Raw genomic sequence first — 27,987 nt, forward strand, 5'->3', positions numbered from 1 at the left:
TCTCATAGAAACTTATAGACAGGGTAAATTTAGAAAGAATGTTCCTATTTGGTGAGGGAGTCCAGAATGAGGGGTCATAGTTTGAGGATAAGCGGTAAGCCTTTTAGAACTGAGGTGAGGAGAAATTTCTTCACCCAGAGGGTGGTGAATGTGTGGAATTCTCCACCACAGAATGCAGTTCAGACCAAAACATCTGATTTCAAGAAGAAATTAGATATAGCTCTTGGGGCTTAATGGATCAAGGGATATGGGGGAGAAGGGGGGGATCAGGACATTGACTTTGATGATCAGCCATGATCTAAATGAATGGTGCAGCAGGCTCGAAGGGTAGAATGGCCTCCTCCTCCTTCTAGTTTCTATGACCAGGCACAGACTTGCATCTTGTGACATTACTCCTCGCTCAGACACCAGAGAAGCCACTGTGATGGGGCCCAGTGTCGTCAGGGATTGTCTCACTGCTAGTGAGTTGAGAATCTTGTCTGTGCAATATTCTGAAACCACAGTAATGACGCACAAAGGGAGAGAAGAGGCTGGTATTTCACCATCTCTCTTTTTACTCAACCATCTAAGATTGATTTTAAATCCCGGGGTGTTTGGATTTGGTTTTCTACACATGGAATAACAATTTCACATTGCCATGACAACTTGACATCCTGCAGTCAGTTCTGTTTTCTCGCCAATGTGGTTAAAAAAATAGGAACAGCTTGCATTTCTATAGCGCCTTTCATAATCATAGGTGTCCCAAAACATTTGGAGCCAATGAACTCCCATTTTCTTTAATTCATTCTTGGGACATGGGCGTTGTTGGCTGGGTCAGTATTTATTACCCATCCCAAGTTGCCCAAGGGTAGTTGAGAGTCAACGGCATTGCTGTGGCTCTGGAGTCACATGTAGACCAGACCAGGTAAGGTTGGCAGATTTCCTTCCCGGAAGGACATTAGTGAACGAGGTGGGTTTTTCCAACAATGGTTTCATGGTCATCAGAAGATTCTTAATTCAAATTTATTGAATTCAAATTCCATCGTCTGCTGTGGCGGGATTTGAACCTGGGTCCCCAGAACAAGAGCAGAGTTTCTGATTAATAATCTAGTGATAATACCGCTCGGCCATCATCTCCTTTATTAAACTTGAGTCACTGTTGTAATATAAGAAAAGAACCAATTTATGCATGGAAAGCTCCCACAATCAGCAGTGTGATCTTCAGTAGACAATCTGTTTAGAGTGATGTTGAACGAGAGATAAGTATTGGCCAGGGCACCCGGATTAATTCCCGTGCGTGGAATCTCCAGCTGACAGCCAAGATTTAACTCCGTGCTGCACTGCAACATGGGGCTAGAATTTATGGTTGTGTCTCTTTGAACGTGACCTGAACCCACGACCTCCGTGAGCTACCTCTCAATCACAAAATTGAATTTGATATCATAGACTGGGTTTGCCCGTGGGCCTCAGGACCGGAACATCACAACCCATCAGAAGCCACGCATGCCGGCAGCAAGACTGGTGTTACAGTCTTCCTGGAGATGGCCTTCCTGGTGAGGTACAGAGGGCCGAGACTTTCCCATTCCCAGTCCCAGGTGTAAGGTGGGCCAAAGGATTAAGGATGTTGGACAAGAAGGGGAAAGGCCATTTATTTGCGGGGCGCCTTCCCAATTGGATGTTGTCTCCAATGGACACCCGAGCAGGGAGACTGCCTCTTTCAGGCTGGAGGTCTCCGTGTGGGGGCTGAGGGAGGGGTCCGCCGCAAAAAAAAAGGTTATTACCTCACTGAAATACCCTTAAATGGGGCCTTGACATTGTAAGTTAGCAAGCCCCCACTTCAGTGGTACGGACAGTTGATCCAAGGCCATACCTGCCCTTGGGAAAGTTCCCAGTGCTGGGAATGTATTGGGAAGCTGTCTATATACATATCATTCCCAATTCCGAGTCCACCGTGAAGCCAGGGCACCTCAGGCCTAGTATGTGTGGATATTGTGTGAACAGGGTGTCCTGTATGACTGCAAACGAATGACCCTTGACCCATCTCCAAAGATACGTCACCAAGGAACGACTCATACTCAGCGCAAAAACATTTGAGCCTCTGCTTAAGTTTTGATTGGATGACGAAATCTTCAGCTGGAACCAAAAGCTGAGGGGGAAATCATTGCATCATCGCTTGGATTAACTCAAAGTCTTTTCCTAGGCTGTAGAAGCCTCTGACGTGGCTTTTCCCCTGTGACTGGAGGGTTTTTGAACGCTGCGGTTAGCATCAGCTAATTCAATGGTCCCCAAGGAGTGTCTGCAATCCCCTAAGTGCATCACGAGAAAAAAAATTCCAAATTCCTGGAATTAAACTGGAACTCAGCTTTGCCTTCGGCTCTGACACCAAGATTTGACGAATCTCCAGCTTCGCATCTTCAAGACCCGATGAATCTCGGGCGTCCTGCACATGTGCCTGCTGGAAAAGAGCCGCACGTGCGCGGTTTAGACTTTTTATGCTCATCTGGCCCATTGTGCCTGACCAACGGGATTTGGAATTGAAGACAAAGGTGCCCGCACAAAAAGCGGAAACTCGAATAGGGTGAAAAAGATCTCAGGGAGAAGCGAGAGAAAGAGAGAGAGATTGTATAGGGTGTTGGTGAGACCACACCTGGAGTATTGTGTGCAGTTTTGGTGTTCTTATATGAGAAAGGATGGCCCTGATAGAGGGAGTGCATTGAAGGTTTACCAAACTGATTCCTGGGATAGCAAGTCTGTCACGTGAGGTGGAACTAAATCGGCTAGGATTATATTCACTGGAGTTTATAACCTAGGAGGCTGGAGTAGGGGGCTGTGTTCTCAGCTCCCTGCTACAGTCATGATATACCTGTGACTGTGCGGCCAAATTCCCTTCCAAATTGATTTTCAAGTTTGCTGACAACACCACCGTAATGGGTCAGATGTCAAACAATGGCGAGACAAAGTACAGGAGTGAGATAGAGAATCTGGTGAACTGGTGCGGCAATAATAATCTCTCCCTCAATGTCAACAAAACAAGGGAGATTGTCATCGTCTTCAGGAAGTGTAAAGGAGAACATGTCCCCGTCGACATCAATGGGGGCAAAGTAGAAAGGGTCGAGAGCTTCAAGTTTTTAGGTGTCCAGATCACCAACAACCTGTCCTGGTTCACCCATGCCGACATTATAGTTAAGAAAGCTCACAAACGCCTCTACTTTCTCAGAAGGCGAAAGAAATTTGGCATATCAGCTATGACTTTCACCAACTTTTACAGATGCACCACAGAAAGCATTCTTTCTGGTTATATCACAGCTTGGTATGGGCTCCTGCTCTGCCCAAGGCAACAAGGATCTACAAAAGGTCATGAATATACCTCAATCCATCACGCAAACCAGCCTCCCATCCATTGACTCTGTCTACACTTCCCACTGTCTCAGCAAAGCAGCCGGCATAATTAAGGACCCCACGCACCCCGGACATTCTCTCTTCCACCTTCTTCTTTTGGGAAAAAGATACAAAAGTCTGAGGTCACTTACCAACTGACTCAAGAACAGCTTCTTCCCTGCTGCAGTCAGACTTTTGAATGGACTTACCCTGCCTTAAGTTGATCTATCGCTACGCCCTAGCTATGACTGTAACATTACATTCTTCACTCTCTCGTTTCCTTCTCTATGAATGGTATTTTTTGTCTGTATAGTGTGCAATAAACAATACTTTTCACTGTATCTCAATACATTACAGAATTATAGAATCCCTGTATTGGAGAAGGAGGCCATTCGACCCATCGAGTCTGCACTGGCCACAATCCCACCCCAGGCCCTATCCCCGTAACCCTATGCATTTACCCAACTAATGCCCCTGACACTAGAGTCAATTTACCACTGCCAATTGATCTAACCTGCACATCTTTGGACTGTGGGAGGAAACCAGAGCACCATAAGGAAACCCACACAGACACGGGTAGACGGTGCAAACTCTGCACAGGCAGTGACCCAATTTGGGAATTGAACCCAGGTCCCTGGCGCTGTAAGGCAGCAGTGCTAAGCACTGTTCGGCCCAAGATTTGATTTGACATCAAGTCAAATCAAATCAAATCAAAATTCTAACAGGGTAGATTCAGAAAGAATGTTCCTGATAGTGGGGGAGGCCAAAACTAGGGGTCATAGTTTGAGGATAAGGGGTGAACCTTTTAGAACTGAGGTGAGGAAAAATTTCTTCACCCAGAGGGTGGTGAATATATGGAATTCACTACCACAGAATGTAGTTGAGACCAAAACATTGTGTGATTTCAAGAAGAAATTAGATATAGCTCCTGAGGCTAAAGGGGTAAAGGGATATGGAGGTAAGGGGGGAGTCAGGATATTGAATTCGATGACCAACCACGGTCAAGATGAGTAGTAGAGCAGGCTCGAAGGGCCAAATGGCCTACTCCTGCTTCTAGTTTCTATGTAGATTAAAAAAAACCAAGAGAGAGGACTGGGAGAAGTTAAAATGAGGTTCTCGGTAAGGAGAATTACGCCCTCAAAATATTTTTACAGCTTAGAAGTGTGCCACGACATATAAAAAGTTGGGAAACACCGGCCTAGTCAATAGTTACCTTGCCTCCTCTCTCCGTCCTTTCTGTTTCACCTTGGTGGCGAATCCCAATTCTTCAGGCCCCATTCTTGAAACCAAGATCTTCAAAAAAAGATCAAAGAACCCAGAGAAAGCTTTGATGTAAATGATGAATGAATAACCTTGTGTTGTGTTTGGGAAAGGTATCAATGGTTCTCCTGGCGTCCTGTGCTTTGTATCCTTTAGAACCCTGAGGGGTATTCAGAGACTGGCACAAAACCAAGGGACAGGAAGGTGGACGAATTCCTCCTGCACTATTTGCTCGTTTCCATGGCGAATGCTCTCCATAACTTGATTGCGGTGTTGACACAAACCTTTAAAGTCTTTGGCCTTTAATTTAATTTTATTTAACAAAAAAGCATGATGAATAAGTTATTAGCAGCTGGGGTAGACAACATCTGCACCAAAAGAAGTTAATCGTACGATCAGGAGGGTCTTTGATTTTTTTCATACACTCCCATTTTCCTTTTATTACACTTTTTTTGCACCTGTTTCCGCTCACTGCCTCAGGCCGCATTAGTCAAAGAGCGGGAGAGATCCGGATCGCTCGCTTTCAGGTGCGCGTTCAAGTTTACCCTTAACGTCTTCATTTTGACATATCACCCATTCACAAATCGCATCATCACTTTGCCATCGAGAAGAAAAGATTTGCCTTTAGGTAGCGCCTCCCGTGACCTGCAGCCAGTGAAATGCTTTGCAAGGGTGGCCGTTGTCGTAGTGTAGGAAATGTGGCGGCCATTTTGTGCACAGGGAAGGCGATGGCCTGGTGGTATTACCGCTACATTATTAATCCAGAAACTCAACGAATATTCTGGGGACCCGGGTTCAAATCCCACCTTGGCAGACTGAATTCAAGAATTGAGAATCTACTGGTGACCACGAAAGCATTGTCAATTGTTGGAAAAACCCACACTTATGCTCTTTAGAGAAGGAAATCTGCCATCCTTACCCTGTCTGGCCTACTCCAGAGTCACAGCAATGTGGTTGACTCTCAACTGACCTCAGGCAACTAGGGATGGGCAATAAATGGTGGCAGCCAGCGGCGGCCATGTCCCACAAAGCAAAAGCAAGCTCCCACAAACCGCAATGTGATAATGATCATAGAACAGAATCCCTAAAGGGCAGAATGATGCCATTCGGCCCATTGAGTCTGCACTGACCACAATCCCACTGAGGCCCTATCCCCCTATATTTGCCCTACTAATACCCCTGACACTAGGGTCAATTTAGCATGGCCAGTCCACCTAATCTGCACATCTTTGGAGTGTGGGAGGAAACTGGAGCACCCAGAGGAAACCCACGCAAATACAGGGAGAATGTGCAAACTTCACACAGACAGTGACCCGAGACTGGAATTGAACCCGGATCCCTGGCGCTGTGAAACAGCGGTGCTAACCACTGTGCCATCGTTCTGTACCAGTTAGCGATGTTGGTGCAGAGACAAATAGTGGCCACTGGGGAGAACTCAAAACGCATTAAGCAATGGGTTTTCTTTTGAATGCGACATCCTTTTTGTTTGAATTTTCCTACATCCTTTGGTATGTGGGAAAATGCAGCAACCATTTCACATCAGAAGGGGATACTCTCTTCCCTACAAGCCCAATACTGCAGTGCCATGAATATCCAGTTAAAATGTGTTTTTTGTTTGTTGTTGGATGTCAGGAGAATGCCTCCATTGTCTTGGGAAGGATATGTCACGTCTGAGGAATGGTACCTTGAACAAGGCACCAGTTCCCTGTACTGCTCCGTCTGCTATTGTGGGCTTGTCTGGGGATTTGTTAGCTTCTCACTCTGAGATCTTGCCAGAGGCAATGATCTATGTTCAAAAACTATTTATTTACATGCTAACTATTTACAGAGCCCGGTCTCCATTCCCAACATCAGCGAGGTTGGAGAATCATACATGCAAATGCCTGTTTAGGTTATAAATTGGAATATGTACTGATCCTCTCCAACACTGAGGCAAGGGCACCCCAAAATGAAGCCAGGCTGACAACTTTATCCAGCCTCGTTTGTGCATGGTGGCACAGTGGTTAGCACTGCTGCCTCACAGCGCCGGGGGCCTGGTTCGATTCCTGGCTTGGGTCACTGTCTGTGTGGAGTTTGCACATTCTCCCCGTGTCTGCGTGGGTTTCCTCCAGGTGCTCTGGTTTCCTCCCACAGTCCAAAGACGTGCTGGTTAGGTGCATTGGCCATGCTAAATTCTCCCTCAGTGTACCCAAACAGGTGCTGGAGTGTGGCAACGTGAGGATTTTCACAATAACTTCATCACAGTGTTAATGTAAGCCTACTTGTTTCTTTATTGGACAGCGGGGACGAAAATATTTTCTGACCAATTGCAGGATCAACCTTGTTCTGTCGCCCCCTGCGTGTTACTAGACTGCGGCGCACTGATTATTTAACCAGAGTTCTCAAATCGGAAAGCCAGAGTGAAGGGCGGTTGACACTGGGGCTTGATAGCGACAGGCAGTGTCTCACCCCTCAGCGCTTTAATGCTACCTATTGTCGGCAAACCATTTAAAATCCCGACTGTCTCCTTTCTCTCACCAGGGTGGGAACAAGGTGGACGAGGTCCGCATTCGGCCGGTTTTGGCCTCTGCCAAGAGACGCAACCCAGTGACGGAGGGCGTGGTGGAGGTGAAGTACCAGGGAAGGTGGAAACAGGTCTGTGATATGGGCTGGATCTTCAACAACAGCAGAGTGGTGTGTGGAATGCTGGGATTCCCGGGAGAGCTTCCAGTGAACATGAAGATTTACAGGTAGGGCAGGCCATTCACCCTGTGCTAAAGAGTTTGTAGTGAGGAAGAGGCCATTTAGCCCATTGGGGGGGGAAAGGCAATGTTTGCGTGGGATAAATATTCCCCCTCACGCCTCATCATGTAGTCCCGTCACTATATCTTTCCATCATTTTCTCTCTTGTGTTTATCTAGCTTCTCCCTAAATTCATAGACTAGAATCTTGGTCAGTTCAGGCATGGAGGGCTGAAGGGCCTGTTCGTGTGCTGTAATTTTAAGAACATAAGAACATAAGAAATAGGAGCAGGAGTAGGCCATCTGGCCCTTCGAGCCTGCCCCGCCATTCAATAAGATCATGGCTGATCTGTCGTGGCTCAGTTCCACTTTCCCGCCCTCTCCCCATAACCCTTAATCCCCTCTCTTATCAAAAACCCATCAACCCGCTTCTTAAAAATATTTAGCGAGGCAGCCTCCACCACTTCAACGGGCAGAGAATTCCAGAGATTCACCACCCTTTGAGTGAAGAAGTTCCTCCTCAACTCCGTTCTGAACCGCCCCCCCTTTATCTTGAGGCTGTGCCCCCTAGTCCTACTGTCTTTTTTGAGCGGGAAGAGTCTTTCCACCTCTATCCTATCCATCCCATTCATCATCTTATACGTCTCAATGAGATCTCCCCTCATTCTTCTAAACTCTAACGAGTACAAGCCTAGTTTATTCAGCCTCTCCTCATAGCTCAACCCCCTCAACTCCGGTATCAGCCTAGTAAACCTCCTCTGCACTCCCTCCAAGGCCAAAATATCCTTGCGCAGGTGCGGCGCCCAAAACTGCACACAGTACTCCAGCTGCGGCCTCACCAATGCCCTATACAGCTGCAGCAAGACCTCCCTACTTTTATATTCAATCCCCCTCGCTATGAAGGCCAGCATCCCATTCGCCTTCCTGACCACCTGCTGCACCTGCAGGCTGGGTTTTTGCGACTCATGCACAAGGACCCCGAGGTCCCTCTGCACCGTCGCCTGCTGCAGTTTTTCGCCCCGTAAGTAATAGTCCTTCCTACCATTCTTCCTACCAAAGTAATTTTCTTTGTTCTTAATGCAAAAGAAGGCCATTTTGTCCATCGAGTCTGCACCAACTCTCTGAAAGAGCATCTTAACCAAGCCAAACCCCCACCCTACCCCATAATGCCACACATTTGCCCCTTAGCTGCCACATGGCCAATCCACCCAAATAACAGGTTCCACCCTCTCTCTGGTTAAAGACATTTCCTCCTGAATTCCCCAATGGATTTATTAGTGACTATCTTATATCCCATAGCCTGGCCTCCTTCACAAGTGCCTACACTATCAAAAACTTTATAACCTTAAAGACCTCTCTCAGATCAGCCCTTAGGGCTCACATTTCTAGGGCTGGAATCCCCACTTTATTCCCCCTTTCCCGACAGGCGTAACCTGTCAGTTTTGGAATTGCTGCAGTAAATTTTGCTTTTCACCTTCTTAGAGTCATAGAGATCCACAGCACAGAAAAAGGCCCTTCAGCCCATCATGTTTTTCTTGGTCAAAGACTAGCCACCCCATTATTCTAATTCCATTTTCCAGCACCTGACCCATCTCCAATGCTCGCCTGTTATAAAATGAAGGCCAGCACTCAGCACGGAACTCTCAATATTCTGTACACGTATAACCCAAGGACCTGAGATTTAATCTGTGATCTTATTACACTCAATCCTGTCACGTTCCCCGGTTCTAATTTACTGGAGATGTGAAGTTTAAAATGCTGCAAAAGTGTCGGCCACTGAGGAGAAGATAGAACAGGGTTAAGGCAGCACTCAGAGAGTCATAGATCATGGAAACAGGCCCTCCTGCCCAACTTATCCATGCTGCCAAGATTTTACCAAGAAGCTAGTCCCTGTTGCCCACATTTGGCCCATATCCCTCTGTACCCATCTTACCCATGTAACTGTCTAAGTGCTTCTTAAAAGACAAAATTGTACCTGCCTCCACTACTGCCTCTGGCAGCTTGTTCCAGATACTCACCACCCTTTGTGTGAAAAAGTTGCCCCTCTGGACTCTTTTGTATCTCTCCCCTTTCATCTTAAACCTGTGCCCTCTAGTTTTAGACTCCCCTACCTTTGGAAAAAAGTGTTGACTATCTAGCTTATCCACCACCCACAGTGTGGTCTATTTACTCCAGGGTAAGATGCAACCATGCTTTGCCAGACCATTTCTCTCAGTGTAAGCCGTGCGTGTTTGAGATTGGGTCCTGGGTCCAGACTAACACTCGGGTGCAGTACTGAGGAAGTGCTGGATTGTTGACGGTGCTGTATTTTGAATAGACTGTTAAAACAAGGCCCTATCCGCCGCCTCCAGTGAATGTAAAAAATCCCTTGGCACTATTTTTGGATAAGAAGAGCAGGGGAACAATCCCCTAGCCAGTGTTCATTTCTCAATGATCATAAATAAAGAATCACGGGCCGCGATCAGATTGCTGTTTGTGGGAGCTTGCTGTGCACAAATTGGCAGTCACGCTTCCCATGTTGCAACAGGGAGTATACTTCAAAAGCACGTCTTTGGCTGTAAAGTGCTTTGGGATGTCTGGTGGTGGTGAGAGGTGCTATCCAAACGCAAATCTTTCTCTCCAGCTGACTGCAGTGTGAATGATGTGCAGGCTGGGCCATCAAGGAGTGAATGTTTACATCTTTAAATTGCAAGATCAGCAAACCTTGGTGGTTTTCCTTTTAATTATAGTCAAACCAGAAGGAGAAGAAAGTATGTTTGGGTAAACATTGGTAATAATTACAGTGTTTCAATTGGCGGTGCAGTTAATGTGAGGTGTGAGCTTGCTGTACTTGGGCGTAACGTAGGCCTCGATTTAGGCCTACCAATATCCAACATGAAGTGAGAAAGGTCCCAGCCCAAGTTTTGGAACGCAATGTCATTTCCCCTGCTTTAAACCCATTCCCCCTCTATCATAAATCTGCATTTCAGCAACTGTGGGCTGACTTAATTCAGATTTAACCTGATCAATTTGACCAATCCCCATTAACGGCCTTCAGTCCAAACCAAAGCCTTCAAGCTGTTGCCACGGAAACTTTGATGGATTTAGTTGTACCTTTTTTTATTTCAAACAGGATATTTCTTTGTCAGAATGAACGAGGCAATACGCTTTGCCAATGACTTGTTAAAACCTGATTAATTAGCAGCGATGGGACGTTGAAAATTTAATGTCAGAATTCATTCAAAATTATTATTTTTTAGTTTTTAAGGGAACATCCAGACCGGTTAAAAATCGGAACAAAGTCACTGCTGAGAAATGGTATCTCTCTGGCTTATTTTGCGTCAAGTATGTGAGTGTTAGCGGCTCCCAGAATGGGTGCAGCTGTTAGATACCAAGTAAAGCCAATAGTGAGGGGTCCCCTCAGTGCATCACTGAACTACCAGCCAGGATGATGTGTATAAATTGTAGAATCCATACAGTGCAGAAGGAGGCCATTTGGCCCATAAAGCCCACACCAACTCTCCGACAGAGCATCCCAACCAGGCCCTACCCCCGTAACCCCACGCTTAGGGGTTCACTAGGCTGATACCGGAGTTGAGGGGGTTGAGCTATGAAGAGAGGCTGAATAGACTGGGTCTGTACTCGTTGGAGTTTAGAAGGATGAGGGGGGATCTTATAGAGACGCATAAGATGATGAAAGGGATGGATAGGGTAGAGGTTGAGAGGTTCTTCCCGCTCAGAAAGGATAGCAGGACTAGAGGGCACAGCCTCAAGATAAGGGGGGCGCAGTTTAGATCGGAGTTGAGGAGGAACTTCTTCACTCAAAGGGTGGTGAATCTCTGGAATTCTCTGCCCGTTGAAGTGGTGGAGGCTACCTCGCTAAATATATTTAAGACGCGGGTAGATAGGTTTTTGGTAGGCAAGGGGATTAAGAGTTATGGGGAGAGGGCGGGAATGTGGAACTGAGCCACGACAGATCAGCCGTGATTTTATTGAATGGCGGGGCAGGCTCGAAGGGCCAGATGGCCTACTCCTGCTCCTATTTCTTATGTTCTTATGTTCTTATCTCACTAATCCCCCTTAATCTATACATCTTGGGACACTTACGTGGCAATTTAGCACAGCTAATACACAGCTATAGATAAGGTGAAGACAAATTTCAGCTTAATGTAAGGTAGCTAAGTCCCAGAGAAGGCATCCAGATGATCGAAAGCTGTGCTGACAATTTGAGGGGGGGTGGAATTAGGGGAGTGGGTGGAGCGACGGGCGTTAGTTGTTGGTTGCAGATGGGATCGTGTGGGGGGGGGGCGGTGCTGGGGAGAGGGATCTCCGGAGAGGAGGCGGTGAGTTGGGAGAGAAGGATACAGGATGCCAGAACCAGAAGAAAGCATGTCTGGGACATTCACATTATCACTCAGTTCCCAGGAGATTTGGAGTTAAGAACTTCAGAGAAAAGCACATATTTCAGAATGATAAATACCAAAATCTGAGGTCAGCCTGTAAGCTTAACATACACAATGTACACAGCAGGGTCAAATAGCAGGAACCTCAAAATCCTTAAAGATTTTTATTTTCTCTTCTTGACACTGATTAGCCAAACAGCAGTTAGAAATTATGATGAAAGTACTTGAGAATTTACCCTGCGTTCTGGTTGGGGGGAATGTTATCTACTGCTGTTATCTCTACTCTAAACCAGTACATTTCCCCAAACACGAGTTAACACCAGAAAGATGTGTTTCTGTAGCTCCTTTCATCACCTCAACCTCACAGCCAATGAAGTCTATAAAATAATGAGGGGCACAGATCAACTAGATAGTCAGTATATTCTCTCAAAGGCAGGGCAGTCTAAAACTAGAGGGCATAGATTTAAGGTGAGAGGGGAGAGCTACTAAAAGGTCCAGAGGGGCAATTTTTTCACACAGAAGATGGTGTCTGGGACAATGTGCCAGAGGCAGTAATTGGGGTGGATACAATTTAGTCTTTTAAAAGGCATTTAGACAGTTACATGGCTAAGGTGGGTATAAAGGGATATGGGCCAAACACGGGCAATGGGATCAACTTAGTGGTAAAAACTGGGTGGCAAGGACAAGTTGAGCAAAAGGGCCTGTTTCCATGCTGAGAACCCCTATGATTCTAAGTACTGCTAATAGTGTGGTCACCGTTGCAACGTAGGATGCACAGCAAGACCAAACACATAGCAATATCCAAGATAATCCGTGTTAGTAATGTTGACAGAGGAATAAATATTGGAGAGGACTCCTTATTGGTGAACTGAATTTAATGCCCTCCCCCTACAGTGAGTTGGGTGGCAGAGAAGGCACTTAATCAGCTGGCATGTTGATGGATGAGGATCCCACACCCTTTACACCTTCAGCCCTTAGCAGGGAGATGCATTAAACTATCAGCTTGTACAAATACAAGATCATCTTTCACTCAGAGTCATAGAGGTTTACAGCATGGAAACAGACCCTTTGCCACAACTTGTCCATGGCACCCATTTCGTTACACCCTAAGCTAGTCTCAATTGCCCGCATTTGGCCCATATCCCTCTATACCCGTCTTACCCATGTAACTGTCTAAATGTTTTTTGAAAGACAAAATTGTACCCACCTCTAGCACTACCTCTGGCAGCTTGTTCTAGACACTCACCACCCTCTGTGTGAAAAAATTGCCTCTCTGGATCCCTTTTGTATCTCCCCTCTCAGCTTAAATCTATCCCCTCTAATTTTAGATTTCCCTACCTTTGGGAAAAGATGTTGACTATCTAGCTGATCTGTGCTGTCAATCAACATGAGGAGGTTAGAAATAGAAGGTTGGGCTGATAGGATGAGTTAAAAAGGATACAAGGAGGGCCAGCATGGATCAGAAACACTGGTATGAAATAATTGGGCTGAATGGCCTGCTTCTGCAAAAGTTACATGAGACCGCCTTTTCACCTCACTTTAGAATTGAGACTGCAGCGATGTACAAAATATTGTTGCTCTGACTGGGAGCAAATGACTTGATTTGCCCTTAGAGTTGTTATATTAACATGGTTGGAATGGCAGTCTGCAACCACAGCCCAGTCTACCAGTGAGAAGATCACGGAAATATTTTCCCATGTGAGATCTATTACGGGTTTGTCCTGCTTCAAGAATGTATCATTCATTGCAAGTGGCACCTGAACAAACACAGGAACATCTTCCACCCCCACCTCCTCCCTACCCCCTCCCCACCCCCACCCCCGCCATTTCGACCCTCACCTATAGTTAGGGTCATCCGTATAAAGAATGGCTTCACAGTTGACGCACGAGTGTTTAAGGAAGGAATGGGCTTTTGTTCGCTCTCCGGCTATGTCACAGAGCCTCCGGGATTGCTTGAATCATTGGTTTACTCAAGACCGAATACTCTATTCCTTAAGAATAGCTCTCACAGCCAGCCAAGCAAATCCTTACATGAGGACCATCACGTTTTAAGTCATTCTAGAGAGCCATTCCTGCAAAAACCACCGTCTCTGCTTCCAGCATCACCTCACCCTTCTGTAAAACAGTGACTTTCTTATTCTCACAGTTGCCTGTTCCTTCCGGAATGTAGCCTAGGAATGTGATGTTATGGATTTGCCCAGTCTCTTGGCAACCCCTGAGAAATGCTTAATTAAACACAAAGATGATTTAGTTTCACCAGAACAAATTGAGCAGATTTTGACATTTTTCTAGCTGTTTATTTTCTTTCAGTGGGGTTGACAGTGACGGGTCACTGTCCTTCAGTGTGCTTTGACAGTGACGGGTCACTGTCCTTTCTTCTTGTTTGATGAATCATATTTGGGTAATATGGTTTGTATAAATAAATAAAACCTTTTCAACTCCAAACACATATTTGATTCAGGGGGTCACACACCCCGGACATTCTCTCTTCCACCTTCTTCCGGCGGGAAAAAGATACAAAAGTCTGAGGTCATGTACCAGCCAACTCAAGAACAGCTTCTTCCCTGCTGCTGTCAGACTTTTGAATAGACCTGTCTTGCATTAAGTTGACCTTTCTCTACACCCTAGCTGTAACTGTAACACTACAATCTGCACTCTCTCATTTCCTTCTCTATGAACAGCATGCTTTGTCTGTATAGCGCACAAGAAACAATACTTTTCATTGTATACTAATACATGTGACAATAGTAAATCAAATCGAATCAAACCAAATCAAAAATGTTTCATTTAGTAAGATTTGAAATGGTCTTTAATGTGCAAAGTGGCTTTTTCATCGTCCATTTTACCCGTGAAGACTTCAGCATGTAATCAAGGCTGACCCCAAACACTGGATTCAAAAGATCTGACCTCACGGTGGCACAGTAGTTAGCACTGCTGCCTCACAGCGCCAGGGACCCAGGTTCAATTCCCGGCTTGGGTCATTGTCTGTGTGGAGTTTGCACATTCTCTCTGTGTCTGTGTGGGTTTCCTCCAGGTGCTCCAGTTTCCTCCCCCAATCCAAAGATGTGCGGGTTAGGTGCATTGGCTATGCTAATTGGCCCTTAGTATCAGGGGAACTAGCTAGGGTAAATACGTGGGGTTATGGGGATATGGTCTGGATGGAAGTGTGATCAGTGCAGACTCGATGGGCCAAATGGCCTCCTTCTGCACTGTAGGATTCTATGGTTCTATGATAGGTGCAGAATGTAGTGTTACAGTCATAACTAGGGTGTAGAGAAAGAGCAACTTAATACAAGGTTGGTCCATTTAAAAGTCTGACAGCAGCAGGAAAGAAGCTATTCTTGAGTTGGTTGGTATGTGACCTCAGACTTTTGTACCTTTTTCCCAATGGAAGAATCATAGAATCCTACAGTGTAGAAGGAAGCCATTCAGCCCATCGAGTCTGCAGCAAACACAAACCCTTCCATCCTCTTAATCCCTATTTACTCTTGCTAGTCCCCCTGATACTTAGGGGCAATTTAGCACGGCCAATCAACCTAACCTGTATATCGTTGGACTGGTGGAAGAGAGTACGTTTAGGCTGCGTGGGGTCCTTGATTATGCCGGTTGCTTTTCCGAGTCAGGGGAAGTGTAGACAGAGTCAGTGGATGGGAGGCTGGTTTGTGTGATGGACTGGACTAAGTTCACAACCCTTGTAGCTTCTTGTGGTCTTGCTCAGAGCTGGAGCCATACCAAGCTTTGATACAAAAAGTAAAGTTTATTTATTCGCTACAAGTAAGTCTGACATTAACACTGCAATGAAGATACTGTGAAATTCCCCTAATCGCTACAGTCCGGTGCCTGTTCGCATCAATGCACCTAACCAGCACGTCTTTCAGAATGTGGGAGGAAACTGGAGCACCCGAAGGAAACCCACGCAGACACGGGGAGAATGTGCTAGCTCCACACAGACAGTGACCCAAGCCAGGAATCGAACCCAGGTCCCTGGCACTGTGAAGCAGCAGTGCTACCGTGCCATCCCATTGGTGAGAGTCGTAGATGACATGCCAAATTTCCTTATCCTTCTGAGAAATCAGAGGTGGACTTTCTTAACTACAGCATTGGCATGGGGGGACCAGGACAGATTGTTGGTGATCTGGACACCGAGAAACCTGAAACCCTCGATCTGAGTTTCCCACAACACTCTACTTCATTGATACTTCCTCTCAGATATCTTGAAGGAATTTCTTTTTAACTAAAAGCATATTAACTGGATATTGAAATCACCATGACGGAAAGATGCAAAATGGCTGCCTGGTCATTTGCTGATAGATGGGTCATGTTTATTGAGATCTTGTTAATGTTCAGGAATGAGAAATGCTGAATAGCAGGACAGGGCCAGCAGTTCATTATTATCTCCAAGGTTTTTGAAAAGATTCACGACGTCAAGTTCCATCAGACGTTACCCAGCAAAACTCCTCTCAACTCAGGACAACTTGAATGGTCTCCATTGCCATGGGTGGGTCGGTTACCCCTGACCCCAGTGTTTCCCCGGACAATATTGTCTGAATGCAGAGCTTGGAAGTATTAGACGTAAAGGGCCTCAGAGAAGAGGACTACCAGGGCTGAAAGGGTTTTGATTAAGTGACGCTAAATTGTCCCTCAGTGTCGGGAGATTAGCAGGGTGAGGCTACGGGGAGAGGGCCTGTGTAGGATTGTGGTCCGTGCAGACTCAATGGGCTGAATGGCCTCCTTTTGCACTGTAGGGATTCTATGATTTGGGAAGTCAGACAAGATAGGAGTGTTCCCCTTGGAACAGAAAGGTAATCAAAATGCATTTTGATAGAGAAAAGATTTGTTTATTTATTAGTCACAAGTGGTCTTGTAATAAAGTCATTGTGAAAATCCCCTAGTCACCACACTCTGATGTTTGTTTGGGTACACTGAGGGAGAATTTAGCATGGCCAGTGCACCCTAACCAGCATGTCATTCGGATTGTGGGAGGAAACCAGAGCCCTTGGAGGAAACCCACGCAGACACGGAGAGAACATGCAGACTCCACACAGACAGGGAATCGAGCCTGGGTCCCTGGCGCTGTGAGGCAGCAGTGTTAACCACCGTGTCACCAGGGGAAAGAACAAGAGACTGAATTACATCATGGTTCTTTCTTCTTGATACTTTAATGATTGTCATTATCACCATGGGTGGATCAGTGTTTAGCACTGCTGCCTCACAGCACCGGGGACTGGGGTTCGATTCCGATCTTGGTTGGAGTTTGCACGTTCTCTCCATATCTGCGCGGGTTTCCTCCCACAATCCAAAAACGTGCGGGTTAGGCAAACACGGGGAGAGTGTGCAGACTCCACACGGACAGCGACACAAGCTGGGAATCGAACCGGGATCCCTGGCGCTGTGAGGCAGCAGTGCTAACCCACTGTGTCACCTGTATTGTCTCTGGCCAGTGTTTCAATATCTAGAGGTCACAGATTGAAAATCATGGGGGAAACAGTCTAAGCGGGAGAGGCAGAAATTGTTTCTCATTCTTCTCGAGTTCCGGGTAGATGGCAAAAGCTGATTCCAGAAAGAGCTGGAAAAGGGACTTGAAGGGGTATTGATGGGGAACTTACAGGGTCAGAGACAATAAGTCGGGGTTTAGGGATTAACCAGACTGATTCTTCAAAGAGTTAGATTTGTTATTTTTGAATTGCTGGGTGGACACGAGATGGAATAGGGTTGTGTCTTTGTGAATGGTGCTTTGGAATGCACTCCAACACGGCAGATACCACAACTCTGACATTGACAGAACTGCTTCTCCATTCTGGAGTACCACAGCGAGGGAAGGATTCAGGAGTCAGTGCAGGAGGTCACCAGGATCAGGGCTATGGACAGAGGGATACAGAACATGAGCATTTGGATCCCCTCGTCAAAATATTTACCCCTTAGGCATCATTCTGGTTAGCAAATGCCACGCTAACTGCAGTTGTGGTGAACCGGTTTTAAGAGCTTGTTTTCTCTCCCATTGCGACAGTAATTTCTGTAATAGTGAAGGATGTGGCCCTGAGGCCTTGGTTCACCCGTGTTGAGTTGGGTATTACCCGACTCACAGCCCAGTTCGAAGCCTTCACTTTCTGTTCTGGTGTGGATCAGTGAAGTTACACACTCCGCTTGTTGCTGCTGCCTCTACAGGCCCTGGGTTTTATCAAACAAGTTATCTTGGCCTCTGACTGGGAAAGGTCACAGGTTCAAATCGGAGGTCATGTCCCTGTTTGGTCACAAGAGTGTACAATCTGAGAGAATATAAATCACTGCCCCTCGGCACACTGTCAGTCCAGGGACAATTAGTGAGGCCACACGCGCACATACACACACACACGCACGCTCACACACACACACGCACGCACGCTCACACACACATACACACGCATGCATGCTCACACACACACACGCACGCTCACACACACACACGCTCACACACACACACGCATGCTCACACACACGTACACACATGCACGCTCACACACACACACACACGCATGCTCACACACTTACATACACATATGCATGGTCACACACGCATGCTCACACACACACACACACACACGCTCACAGACACACACGCATGCACCTACACACACACACACACACACACACACACACACACACACACACACACACACTTGTAGAATCAGAGGCAGAGAAACAAATTCAAACAACATGTCCAGGTTTGAGGCCCTCCTTATTTTGCAGAGCTACCTCTTACAACGACAACTTGTATTTATATAACACCTTTAACCCACTGATACATTCCAAGGTGCCACGCTGGAGCGATTATTGAACTACACTGAGCTACACAAGGAGATGTGGGGAAAGGTGAATGAAGAGGAAGTTTTTCAGGAATGGATTAAAAAAGGAGAGGCAAAGAGGTTTAGAGAAGGAATTTCAAAAATTAAAGTTTAAAGTTTATTTATTAGTGTCACCAGTAAGCTTACATTAACACTGCAATGAAGTTACTGTGAAAATCCCCTAGTTGCCACACTCCAGTGCCTGGTTCGGGTACACTGAGGGAGAATTTAGCACGGCCTAACCAGCACATCTTTCAGGCTGGGGAAGGAAGCCGGAGCACCTGGAGGAAACCCACACAGACATGGGGAGAATGTACAGACTCGGCACAGACAGTGATCCAAGCTGGGAATTGAATCCAGATCCCTAGTGCTGTGAGGCAGCAGTGCTCACCACTGTGCCACCGTGCCAGGGTCAGATGACTGAAGGCAGGTTCCCTGTGTTGGAGAATCAGTTGATCAGAAAGGAATTGAAGGAGCTCAGAGACCTTGCCTTACTATTTGTTATATTCACTCTGGGTTTATGGGCATTATTGGCAGTCATTAATAAGGCTTCCCTTGGCTGCCCCTTATGGAGACAAGGCTAGACCCTTTCTCCAACTGCTGCACTCCCTGTGTTGGTCCCACAGCTCTGTGGAGTAACGGGTGTCAGAATTCTGACCCAGTGATGATAAAGGAACTCTGATACATTCCCCAATCTGGATGGTTTAGAAGTTAGACAGATTGGTGAGATTGAACTTCCCCCTGCTCTTGTCCTTTTATAATAGTGACAGGGGCCATGGACGGCCCATCTGGATTCTGAGTGCGGTCCCACCAGACACTTTGTTGACTGATGCCCAATGCACGGGTTGCCACATTCCACTGATTCCCGATCGTGTAATTTTTTACCCATTGGTGTGACTGAAGTGATTGACACGTTAAACAAGGGAGAGTGAAATGAGGTGCGCACTGATTGCTTAGAACATTGACTGTGAGAGCCGTGTGCTCCCTCTATGTCCAAAATATCACCTTTTCTTCAGTTTTTAACCATTTGAATTTGATAGCTCCATTATTTCATGAATGTGTTGAGGATTAACCAGACAACACATGGTGAGTACTCAATCTCCTAAGCTTTTATTACTCGCTAGCAAGAAGAACAGATGCGGTGAATTCCACTATGATGTTCTCCCGTTTTATACAGATAGTTAGCAGTTATAGTTAATTACAGCAAATGGGAAACCAGCAAATTTCTAATCCTTCATTTGCACACATAGTCCACCAGTTATAGCATAGCTTTTTGTCCTTTCTTATCCAATAGAAAATTGTCTCCTTCATTAACATAATATGTAATCATATCGTGTTTTTTGATACACGTCATGGTAACTTGTCTTTGTTTCATCCTTTGGCCAAGGTTGGGGAAAGTCTGACACCAGGTTTAAGTCCAACCGATATATTTGATAGTAACCTCGCAAGCTTTTGGGGTTTACCCCTTTGTCAGGCGAATGGAGAGTTCTGGCCTCAGACAGAGCATATAACAGCACAGACAGTTTACAAATTACTGATTACTAACTGAGGCCAGAACTCTCCATTCGCCTGACGAAGAGGCAAACCTCGAAAGCTTGCAAGTTTACTATCAAATAAATTGGTTGGACTTCAGCTTGGTGTTGTCGGACTTCTTACTGTGTTTACCCCAGTCCAACGCCGGCATCTCCACATCAAGGCTGGGGATGCAGTGTTTATGAAACTGACACAAGGTTAGATTAGTCTCTTCCCTGAATCTGCAGCCACTGGCCTTCAACAAGGCCTTGTCTGCCTTGCTGACAGAGCCACCCACCATAGTTGCTGTAACTTCATTTCCAGAAATGATGAAGCATTTTCTATAACTTGTAATGAAATATTCGGCATGCATTAAATGTAATTGATCTTATTCACGGGAGCATGGTTAGTGAACAAGCCCGATTTCAATCTTGCAGCTGACTGAGATGAAGCAGGGCCACGCATGTGGCCCACGCACAGTAGCACAGTGGTTAGCACTGCTGCTTCACAGCGCCAGGGACCTGGGTTCGATTCCCGGCTCGGGTCACTGTCTGTGCAGAGTTTGCATGCTCTCCCTGTTTCTGCGTGGGTTTCCTCCGGGTGCTCCGGTTTCCTCCCACAGTCTGAAAGATGCGCTGGCTGGGCGTATTGGCCATGCTAAATTCTTCTCCAGTGTACCCAAACAGTGTGTCAACTAGGGGATTTTCACAGTAACTTCATTGCTGTGTTAATGTGAGCCTTACTTGTGACAGTAATAAATAAACTTTAACACTAGCCCAGCTTGCCTGTCACTGTTTCAGAGGTGAAGGTGACAGATTTGGAAGCCTGCACGGTATCTAGGGGGTGATATCAGTCGAACCCTCACTGCATTCACTCTGCATCCCAAAGCAGTGAGCACAATCGGGAGAAACAGGATAGGGGTCAGAGGTTGCTGAAAGGTCATACTTCCCTATTTGGGTAAAATAGCCTTGAAAAGTGCCAGGGTGAATAAGTAACAATACAAACAAAGCTATTCCAAAAACTGGTTGCTGTATCTGGGCACCTCCTGTCTCCCACAAAGCAGGAAGTGTATATTGATGCTTTCTGAGCCTGTCTGAATCAATCACAATGCCTTGTTAAACTGTCTCAAATCCCAGTGAACCACCTCGAGCATTGCTGAGCTGCCACTGGGCTGAAATACGGTCCTGTAAATTAGCCGGTTAAACACAGTCTGGTTGAGGGGAGCTATCAGGCAGGAAGGTGCCGTTCAGACCACAACCAGAGCAGCCATGATCTTACTGAATGGTGGAGCAGACTTGAAGGACTGAATAGCCCACTCCTGCTCCCAAGTCCAGTGTCCCCGTGAAGCAGTTAGATGGGATGCCCTGCTATGCGTTGAAATAAAGACGGGAAATCACTGTTAACTCTCAACAACTCAGGCAGCACTTGTGGCGAGAGAGAGAGAGAGAGAAGAAGGGTTGGCTTCTCAGGTCCATAACCCGTGGTCAGGTACCACTTTGCTCTGACAAATGGTGGTTGGTCTGAAGGGTTAACGCTGGGATTTTCCAGACCCCAGGACTGGGAGGGTGGGGGCGGCCGAGGGGAGGGGTGTGTGAGAGGTTGAGGGGGGGGGGTAAGTGGAGTGGGGGGAGGTGGAGGCAGTGAGCCACCCAAAACGTTGTAGACTTCGGTGGGACTGGAAATCCCACTGCTGACCAATGGTGGGCCGTCTCCAGCGCTGGAGCGCTCCAGTGGCTGGAAAATCCTGGCCTTTGTCTCTCTTCTGCAGGGCCCTCTATTTGGGAATGTAGAGGATCAGTCACCTCCTCAGAAGGTGAGCAGAAGTAGAAATTGTCGAGACCTGTTTACCCAAATTGAAAAATGTTGGAATGTATGGAATTCTTTCCCGGACGTTTGATTCTACACCCTATTTGCTGTGGTGACAGAAGAACAGTTTGTACCTTGCACATTCCTCCGAGAGACTGAAGGAGTCAAAGCAGAGGTTTTCTCTTTTTACACGGTTGGCCTGCTGTGATTGGCATTGATCCTGGAATGTCAGAGTATGACTGAAGGATTCCACGCGGAAACGGTAAAAGGCAGGAAAATAAGAGTCTGGAGTGGAACATTCCGGTCCATTAAAGGATCCAGTGCTTGGGTCAAGTCAACAAAGACTGAATTCCAAGTATCTGCAGCTTGGTTCCATCTCCCTGAGGCCCCGTCCAAATAACATGACATCACTCTGTGTTGCAATCGGAAACAGAGTTAGCTGGCAGCTCTTAAATTGTATATTTTAAACTGGAACTCTCTTTGTATAGAGAACAATACATCATAATAGGAGGCCATTTGACCCATTGGGCCGGTTGCAGCCCTTTCAGAGCTCTCTCCCTTTTTCTCTTTTAGTCCCACTGCTTAGAACCACAGAATCCCTACAGTTCAGAAGTAGGTCATTAGACCCATTGAATCTACACCAACAACAGTCCCACCCAGGCCCTATTCCCCGTCTCCCTAAGCACGTACACCGCCAATCCCCCTAACCCTCACATCTTTCACACTGAGGGGCAATTTAGCAATCCTACTAACAGGCGCACTTTTGAACTGTGGGAGGAAACCAGAGCACCCAGGGGAAACCCACACAGACATGGGGGGGAATGTGCAGACTCCGCACAGACAGACAGTCATCCAAGGCTGGGAATTGAACCCAGGTTCCCGGCACTGAGAGGCAACAGAGCTAAACACTGTGCCACCGTGCTGCCCTATTCTCTTTTTGTGTGGATATTCATTTCCCTATAATTATTTAATTGAACCTGTTCCCACCTCTCCTATACAACAGCTTCCCAATCTTAGCAACTCACTGCCTGAATAAGATTCCTCTCCAATTCTTTCTCCAGATATCTTCAATCTGTGTTGTCTGTTACCAGTGGAAACAGTTTCTCCCTTTTACTCTATTCAAACCCTCATTTTTCTGAACTTCTCCATTAAATCGCCTCTTAACGCTTTCTGCTCTTAGAAAAAAAACAACTCCAGCTCCTTCAGTCTCCCCCACATAACTGAAGTCCCTCATCCCCGGTACACTTCTTGTAAATCCCCCCTTCGCCCCCTCCAAGGCCATGACATTTTTCCAAAAAATGTGATGCCCTCAATTCGACACATTATAAGAGCCTAATGAATGTTTCAGAAACACGGGTGGCATGGTGGCACAGTGGTTAGCACAGCTGCCTCACAACACCAGGGACCTGGGTTCGATTCCTGGCTTGGGTCATTGTGTGGAGTTTGCACATTCTCCCCGTGTTTGCATAGATTTCCTCCAGTTTCCTCCCATAATCCAAAGATGTGTGGATTACGTCAATTGGACATGCTAAGTTAACCCTTAGTGTCCTGGGATGTGATAGTTAGAGGGACTAGCAGGGAAACTAAGCAAGGATAGGGCCTGGTTGGGGTTGTTGTTGGCGCAGACTTGATAGGCCGAATGGCCTCCTTCTACACTGTAGGGATCCTATGAAAGGTTTAGCATATCCTTTTTGCTTTTGCACTCTTTATACAGCCAATATTGGGATTTTCCACCACCCTAGGCCCAACCCCACAATCTCACTCAGCGGTTTTCTGGTGGTGGAGGTGCCTCGCCATTGGCTAGAGGTGGAATCTTCTGGTCCCTCCAAAGGCAATGGCACTTCCTGTGGCTTGCTGGATGCATTACAGAGGAACTCGCCAGCCAATGGCAGACTGCCTCTACCACGGGGGGGGGTGGGGAAGGGTTTAGACAGGCATTCCTGGTCCTAGAGTTGTATATGATTTCCTTTAACAACTTTATCAACTTGCCCTGCTATCAGGGAGTGTTTTAGCTCTAATTTATACCTCCTTATGTGGCTCAGTGTCAGGTTGTTTGACCTGTGGAACATCTCAGAATGTTACAACATCAAAGGAGCTATAGAAATGCAAATCATTGTTGCTATTGTCTCATCCCATTATCATGAAAGCTACTATAGAGATCGATGGGCTGAGTGGCCTACACACGTCTCCTGTTTATGCAAATTGGGGGTAATTCTAAACTTCATGTTATTGGGCAGAAAATTTCTTAAAGTTTAGTGTCACAAGTCGGTTTACGCTGACACTGCAATGAAGTTACTGTGAAAATCCCCCAGTGGCCACACTCCGGCACCTGTTCGGGTACACTGAGGGAGAATTTAGCACGGCTAATACAGAGGCCGTGGGAGAAACACATGCAGGGAAAACGTGCAAACTCTGCACAGACAGTGACCCGAGGCTGGAATCGAGCCCGACTTGTGACATTAAATGGAATAAATAATAAACACAGCAAAGAATAAATAAAGTAAATGCATTGGCAGAGTTCTTGAGCTATGCTCCCCCTGTCTCTCTACAGAAGCAAACACCATGAGACATGGAGGTTGCAATATAAAGCAGAATGGTTGCAATGTTCTACCCTGTCCAGTGGCTGCCCCTGTGCAAACTAACAAACAGGATAGAACCTATTTTCTCTGGAGCGCACGTCAGCCAATTTCTGTTTTTTTATAATTCCCATTAGCACAACATATTCTATACTATTTTTAAGGCCTGTTTATTTTCTGGGAGGAGTTATGTATCAGATCTTACCCGTGAACACATTAGGGAGTGCTGAATTAGTTCCGTCCGAGTGTGGATAAAGTCTGGCCAAACACATCAGGAAGGAACATCTCCGTCACTGAGACAGCAAAACTGCAAGGATACACAAGGGGCCATTCAGTGTCCAGAAGAGGAAAGATGGCACGGTGGCACAGTGGTTAGCACTGCTGCATCATATTGCCAGGGACCCGCGTTCGATTCCAGCCTCGGGTGACTGTCCGTCTGTGTGAAATTTGCACATTCTCCCCGTCTCTGCATGGGTTTCCTCCCACACTCCAAAGATGTGTGGGTTAGGTGGGCTTGGCCATGCTAAATTATTCCTTAGTGTCCAAAGGTGTGCAGGTTGGGTGGATTGGCTGTACAAAATTGTCTCTTATGTCCAAAGATCAATGGGTTGGTCATGCTAAATTACCCCTTAATGTCCAAAGATGGAAGGAGTAAGGGAATCAGTGGGGCAAATATGTTGGGTTACAGAAATAGGGCCTTGGGTAAGATGTTCTGTTGGAAAGTCAATGCAACTCACTGGGCTGAATGGTCTTCTGCTGCATTGCGGGGACTCTATGGATTAATGTTTCAAATGGTGATATTTTGTACATGGTTAAGAGAAAGACGCCACTAGTCACTGAGAATCAAGAATTAATCAAGAATCTAATGTTCTTGATTGAGACCCTACTCATGAGTTCAACAACTGGTGAAAAATCCAGGTTACGTCTGTAGGGAGGGGCCCAATTAACGTAAGCGTCTGTCAGGCACGGTAACACAGTGGTTAGTGTTGCTGCTTCACAGGGACCCGGGTTCAATTCCCGGCTTAGGTCACTGTCTGTGAGGAGTCTGCATGTTCTCCACCCTACCCTGGTTAATCCATCTAATCTGCACATTTTGGGAAGCTAAGGGGCAATTTAGCACGGCCAATCAATCTAACCTGCACATTTGTGAACTGTGGAAGGAAACCAGAGCACCCAGAGGAAACCCACGCAGACACGGGGAGAACATGCAGACTCTGCACAGACAGTGAGCCAAGCTGGGAATTGAACCCAGGTCCTTGGTGAGGCAGCAGTGCTAACCACTGTGCCAGTGCCCTCCCCCCAACCCCCAGGTTCTCCACCTAACTAAAATCCCTCAATCTCTGTAACGTTTTTGGTTAATCAAAGTTCCTGGGCCTAGTTAGAAACCATTGAAACCCAATAGTGCAGAAGGAAGCCATTCAGCCCATCGACCAACCTTAACCCACCACCCCACACATTTATCCCACAAATCTCTCTAACCTACACACCCCAAGACACTTAGGGGCAATTTAGCCTGGCCAATCAACCTAACCCGCAAATCTTTGGACTATGGGAGGAAACAGGAGCACCCGGAGGAAAACCGCGCAGACAAGGGGAGAACGTGCAAACTCCAAGTAGACAGTGATCCAAGCCTGGCGAATCGAACCCAGGTCCTTGGAGCTGTGAGGCAGCAGTGCTAACCACTGCGCCACCGTGCTTGCCCGGTTACGATACTCTGGGTAAGAATGACCTCCTTCTGCACTGTGGAGATTCCATGGTTAATCTCCTCTGCGTCTTTACCAAGACATTTTCCCTCTACCCCAACAATGCTTCAGCTGAGGCACATCCAGTGACTGTCCTGGCAGGGCATGTGTGCTGTAGAATGTGCGACACTCTGTGGAAATCACAGGTCTCTCAACCACCAGAATATTTGGATCCGATGACACTACCAAGCAGTTCAGAAATACCAGCTCCCCACCACAAGCAAACACAGCACATGTTGGCACTCCTTCACCATTATTGGGCTCCTTCTCTTATTTACCCTCCTCATATAGAGGATGTAAACAGTTGAGACATTCTGAGTCCTTAACTGAGTGCCACTTGGGTTGTGGTTTTCCTCACACTTTTTATAGCAGCTTGTGTTTCCTGCCATCTTAGCACTGGCGTGTAACGTGAACATTTTGTGATGATTATTTCAACCAAAGAAAAGTATCTAATTTCTGGGCAAGGTTGTGGAGAGAAAAGCAGAGGTAACGTTTTGAATTCTGTAGAAGGGTCAGCAATCTCAAAGCTTGAACTCTGCTTCCTCACTCCACAGATGCTGCCAGACCTGCTGAGTGTTCCCAGCATTTTCTGTTTTTTTTATTTCCTATTTCCAGCTTCCGCGGTATTTTGCTTTTAGAATTTGTTTTAAATTGCAAACAAGGTGTTCAAAAATACCCCAACTCCGCAGCTGAGGAATACCACAGGACAAAGACAGTACATTTTCAGGTTCCTTCACCATCATTGGGCTCCCTTCCTTATTTACCATCCTTCTATATAGGATGTAAACAGTTTAGATATTTTGAGTCCTTAACGACGCTGTGGTTTTCCTCACACTTTTTTACAGCCGCTGGCATTTCTTGTGATTGGCACATAACTCGAACATTTTATCACTACAAAGGAAAAAGCACCTCATTTCTGGGCAAGGTTTATATTTACAGAAACCCTGATTTTAGCCCCCAGCCATCCCATACCCGGTGCATATGGAGTGTCTTACAGGGAATTTAAAGGCTTACAGTGACCTAGTCATCCCATCCATGCCCACCTTGCCCCTTATGCTGTGACCAGCTTACAAAGATCCTCATCGAAAGTCAAAAGGTCAAGGACCCCGGTTGAATTTGAGTTGATGACTTTGTCTAGACCAGCCTTTCCGGCGAGCAAGTCAAATTTATTCTTTAAATATTTTCCTGTGGGCCAGGACTGACTCCTCTGAGGCCTCACATGTTATTTGTTTTATTCATTCGTGGGACATGGGCATCGCTGGCTGGCCAGCATTTATTGCCCATCCCTCGCTGCCTGAGGGCAGTTGAGAGTCAACCACATTGCCGTGGTTTATTTATTTATTAGTGTCACGAGTAGGCTTACGTTAACTCTGTAATGAAGTTACTGTGAAAATCCCCTAGTCGCCACACTCTGGCGCCTATTCGGGTACACTGAGGGAGAATTTAGTGCAGCCAATGCATCTAACCAGTGCATCTTTCAGAAACTGAAGCTGGAGCACCCGGAGGAAACCCGCCCAGACACAGGGAGAACGTGCAAACTCCACACAGACAGTGACCCAAGCCGGGAATCGAACCCACGTCCCCGGTGCTGTGAGGCAGCAGTGCTAACCATTGCGCCACCGTGCCGCTTTTTGACTCTCACATGCCCCCTCCACAGGTGGCTGGGACCTCCACATTGTCCAGGAGCATTCCTGTGTGGCCCCAGGTCAGGTCTGAAACCACACCTAATCAGTGTGGCCATTGACTCTTGGATAATGATGGAGAAATGAGAGCTCAGTAAATTGCAAGGCTCTGTGCATTGCCTTCCAAAG

At 46.5% G+C, this 27,987-nt stretch overlaps 1 protein-coding gene across 1 annotated transcript in view; it reads left to right on the forward strand.

Moving 5' to 3' along the window:
* The window catches only part of loxl4 (lysyl oxidase-like 4), a 145,427-nt gene that overhangs the window by 23,708 nt on the left and 93,732 nt on the right, over window positions 1-27,987 (forward strand). The window contains exon 3 of the mRNA XM_080205325.1: window positions 7,138-7,346. Coding sequence (XP_080061451.1) covers window positions 7,138-7,346 — 209 coding nt within the window. The remainder of the gene's footprint in view (window positions 1-7,137; window positions 7,347-27,987) is intronic.

Source organism: Carcharhinus amblyrhynchos, chromosome 17 (assembly GCF_965287045.1).
Source record: "Carcharhinus amblyrhynchos chromosome 17, sCarAmb.v2.hapA, whole genome shotgun sequence".
Lineage (NCBI taxonomy): Eukaryota > Metazoa > Chordata > Chondrichthyes > Carcharhiniformes > Carcharhinidae > Carcharhinus > Carcharhinus amblyrhynchos.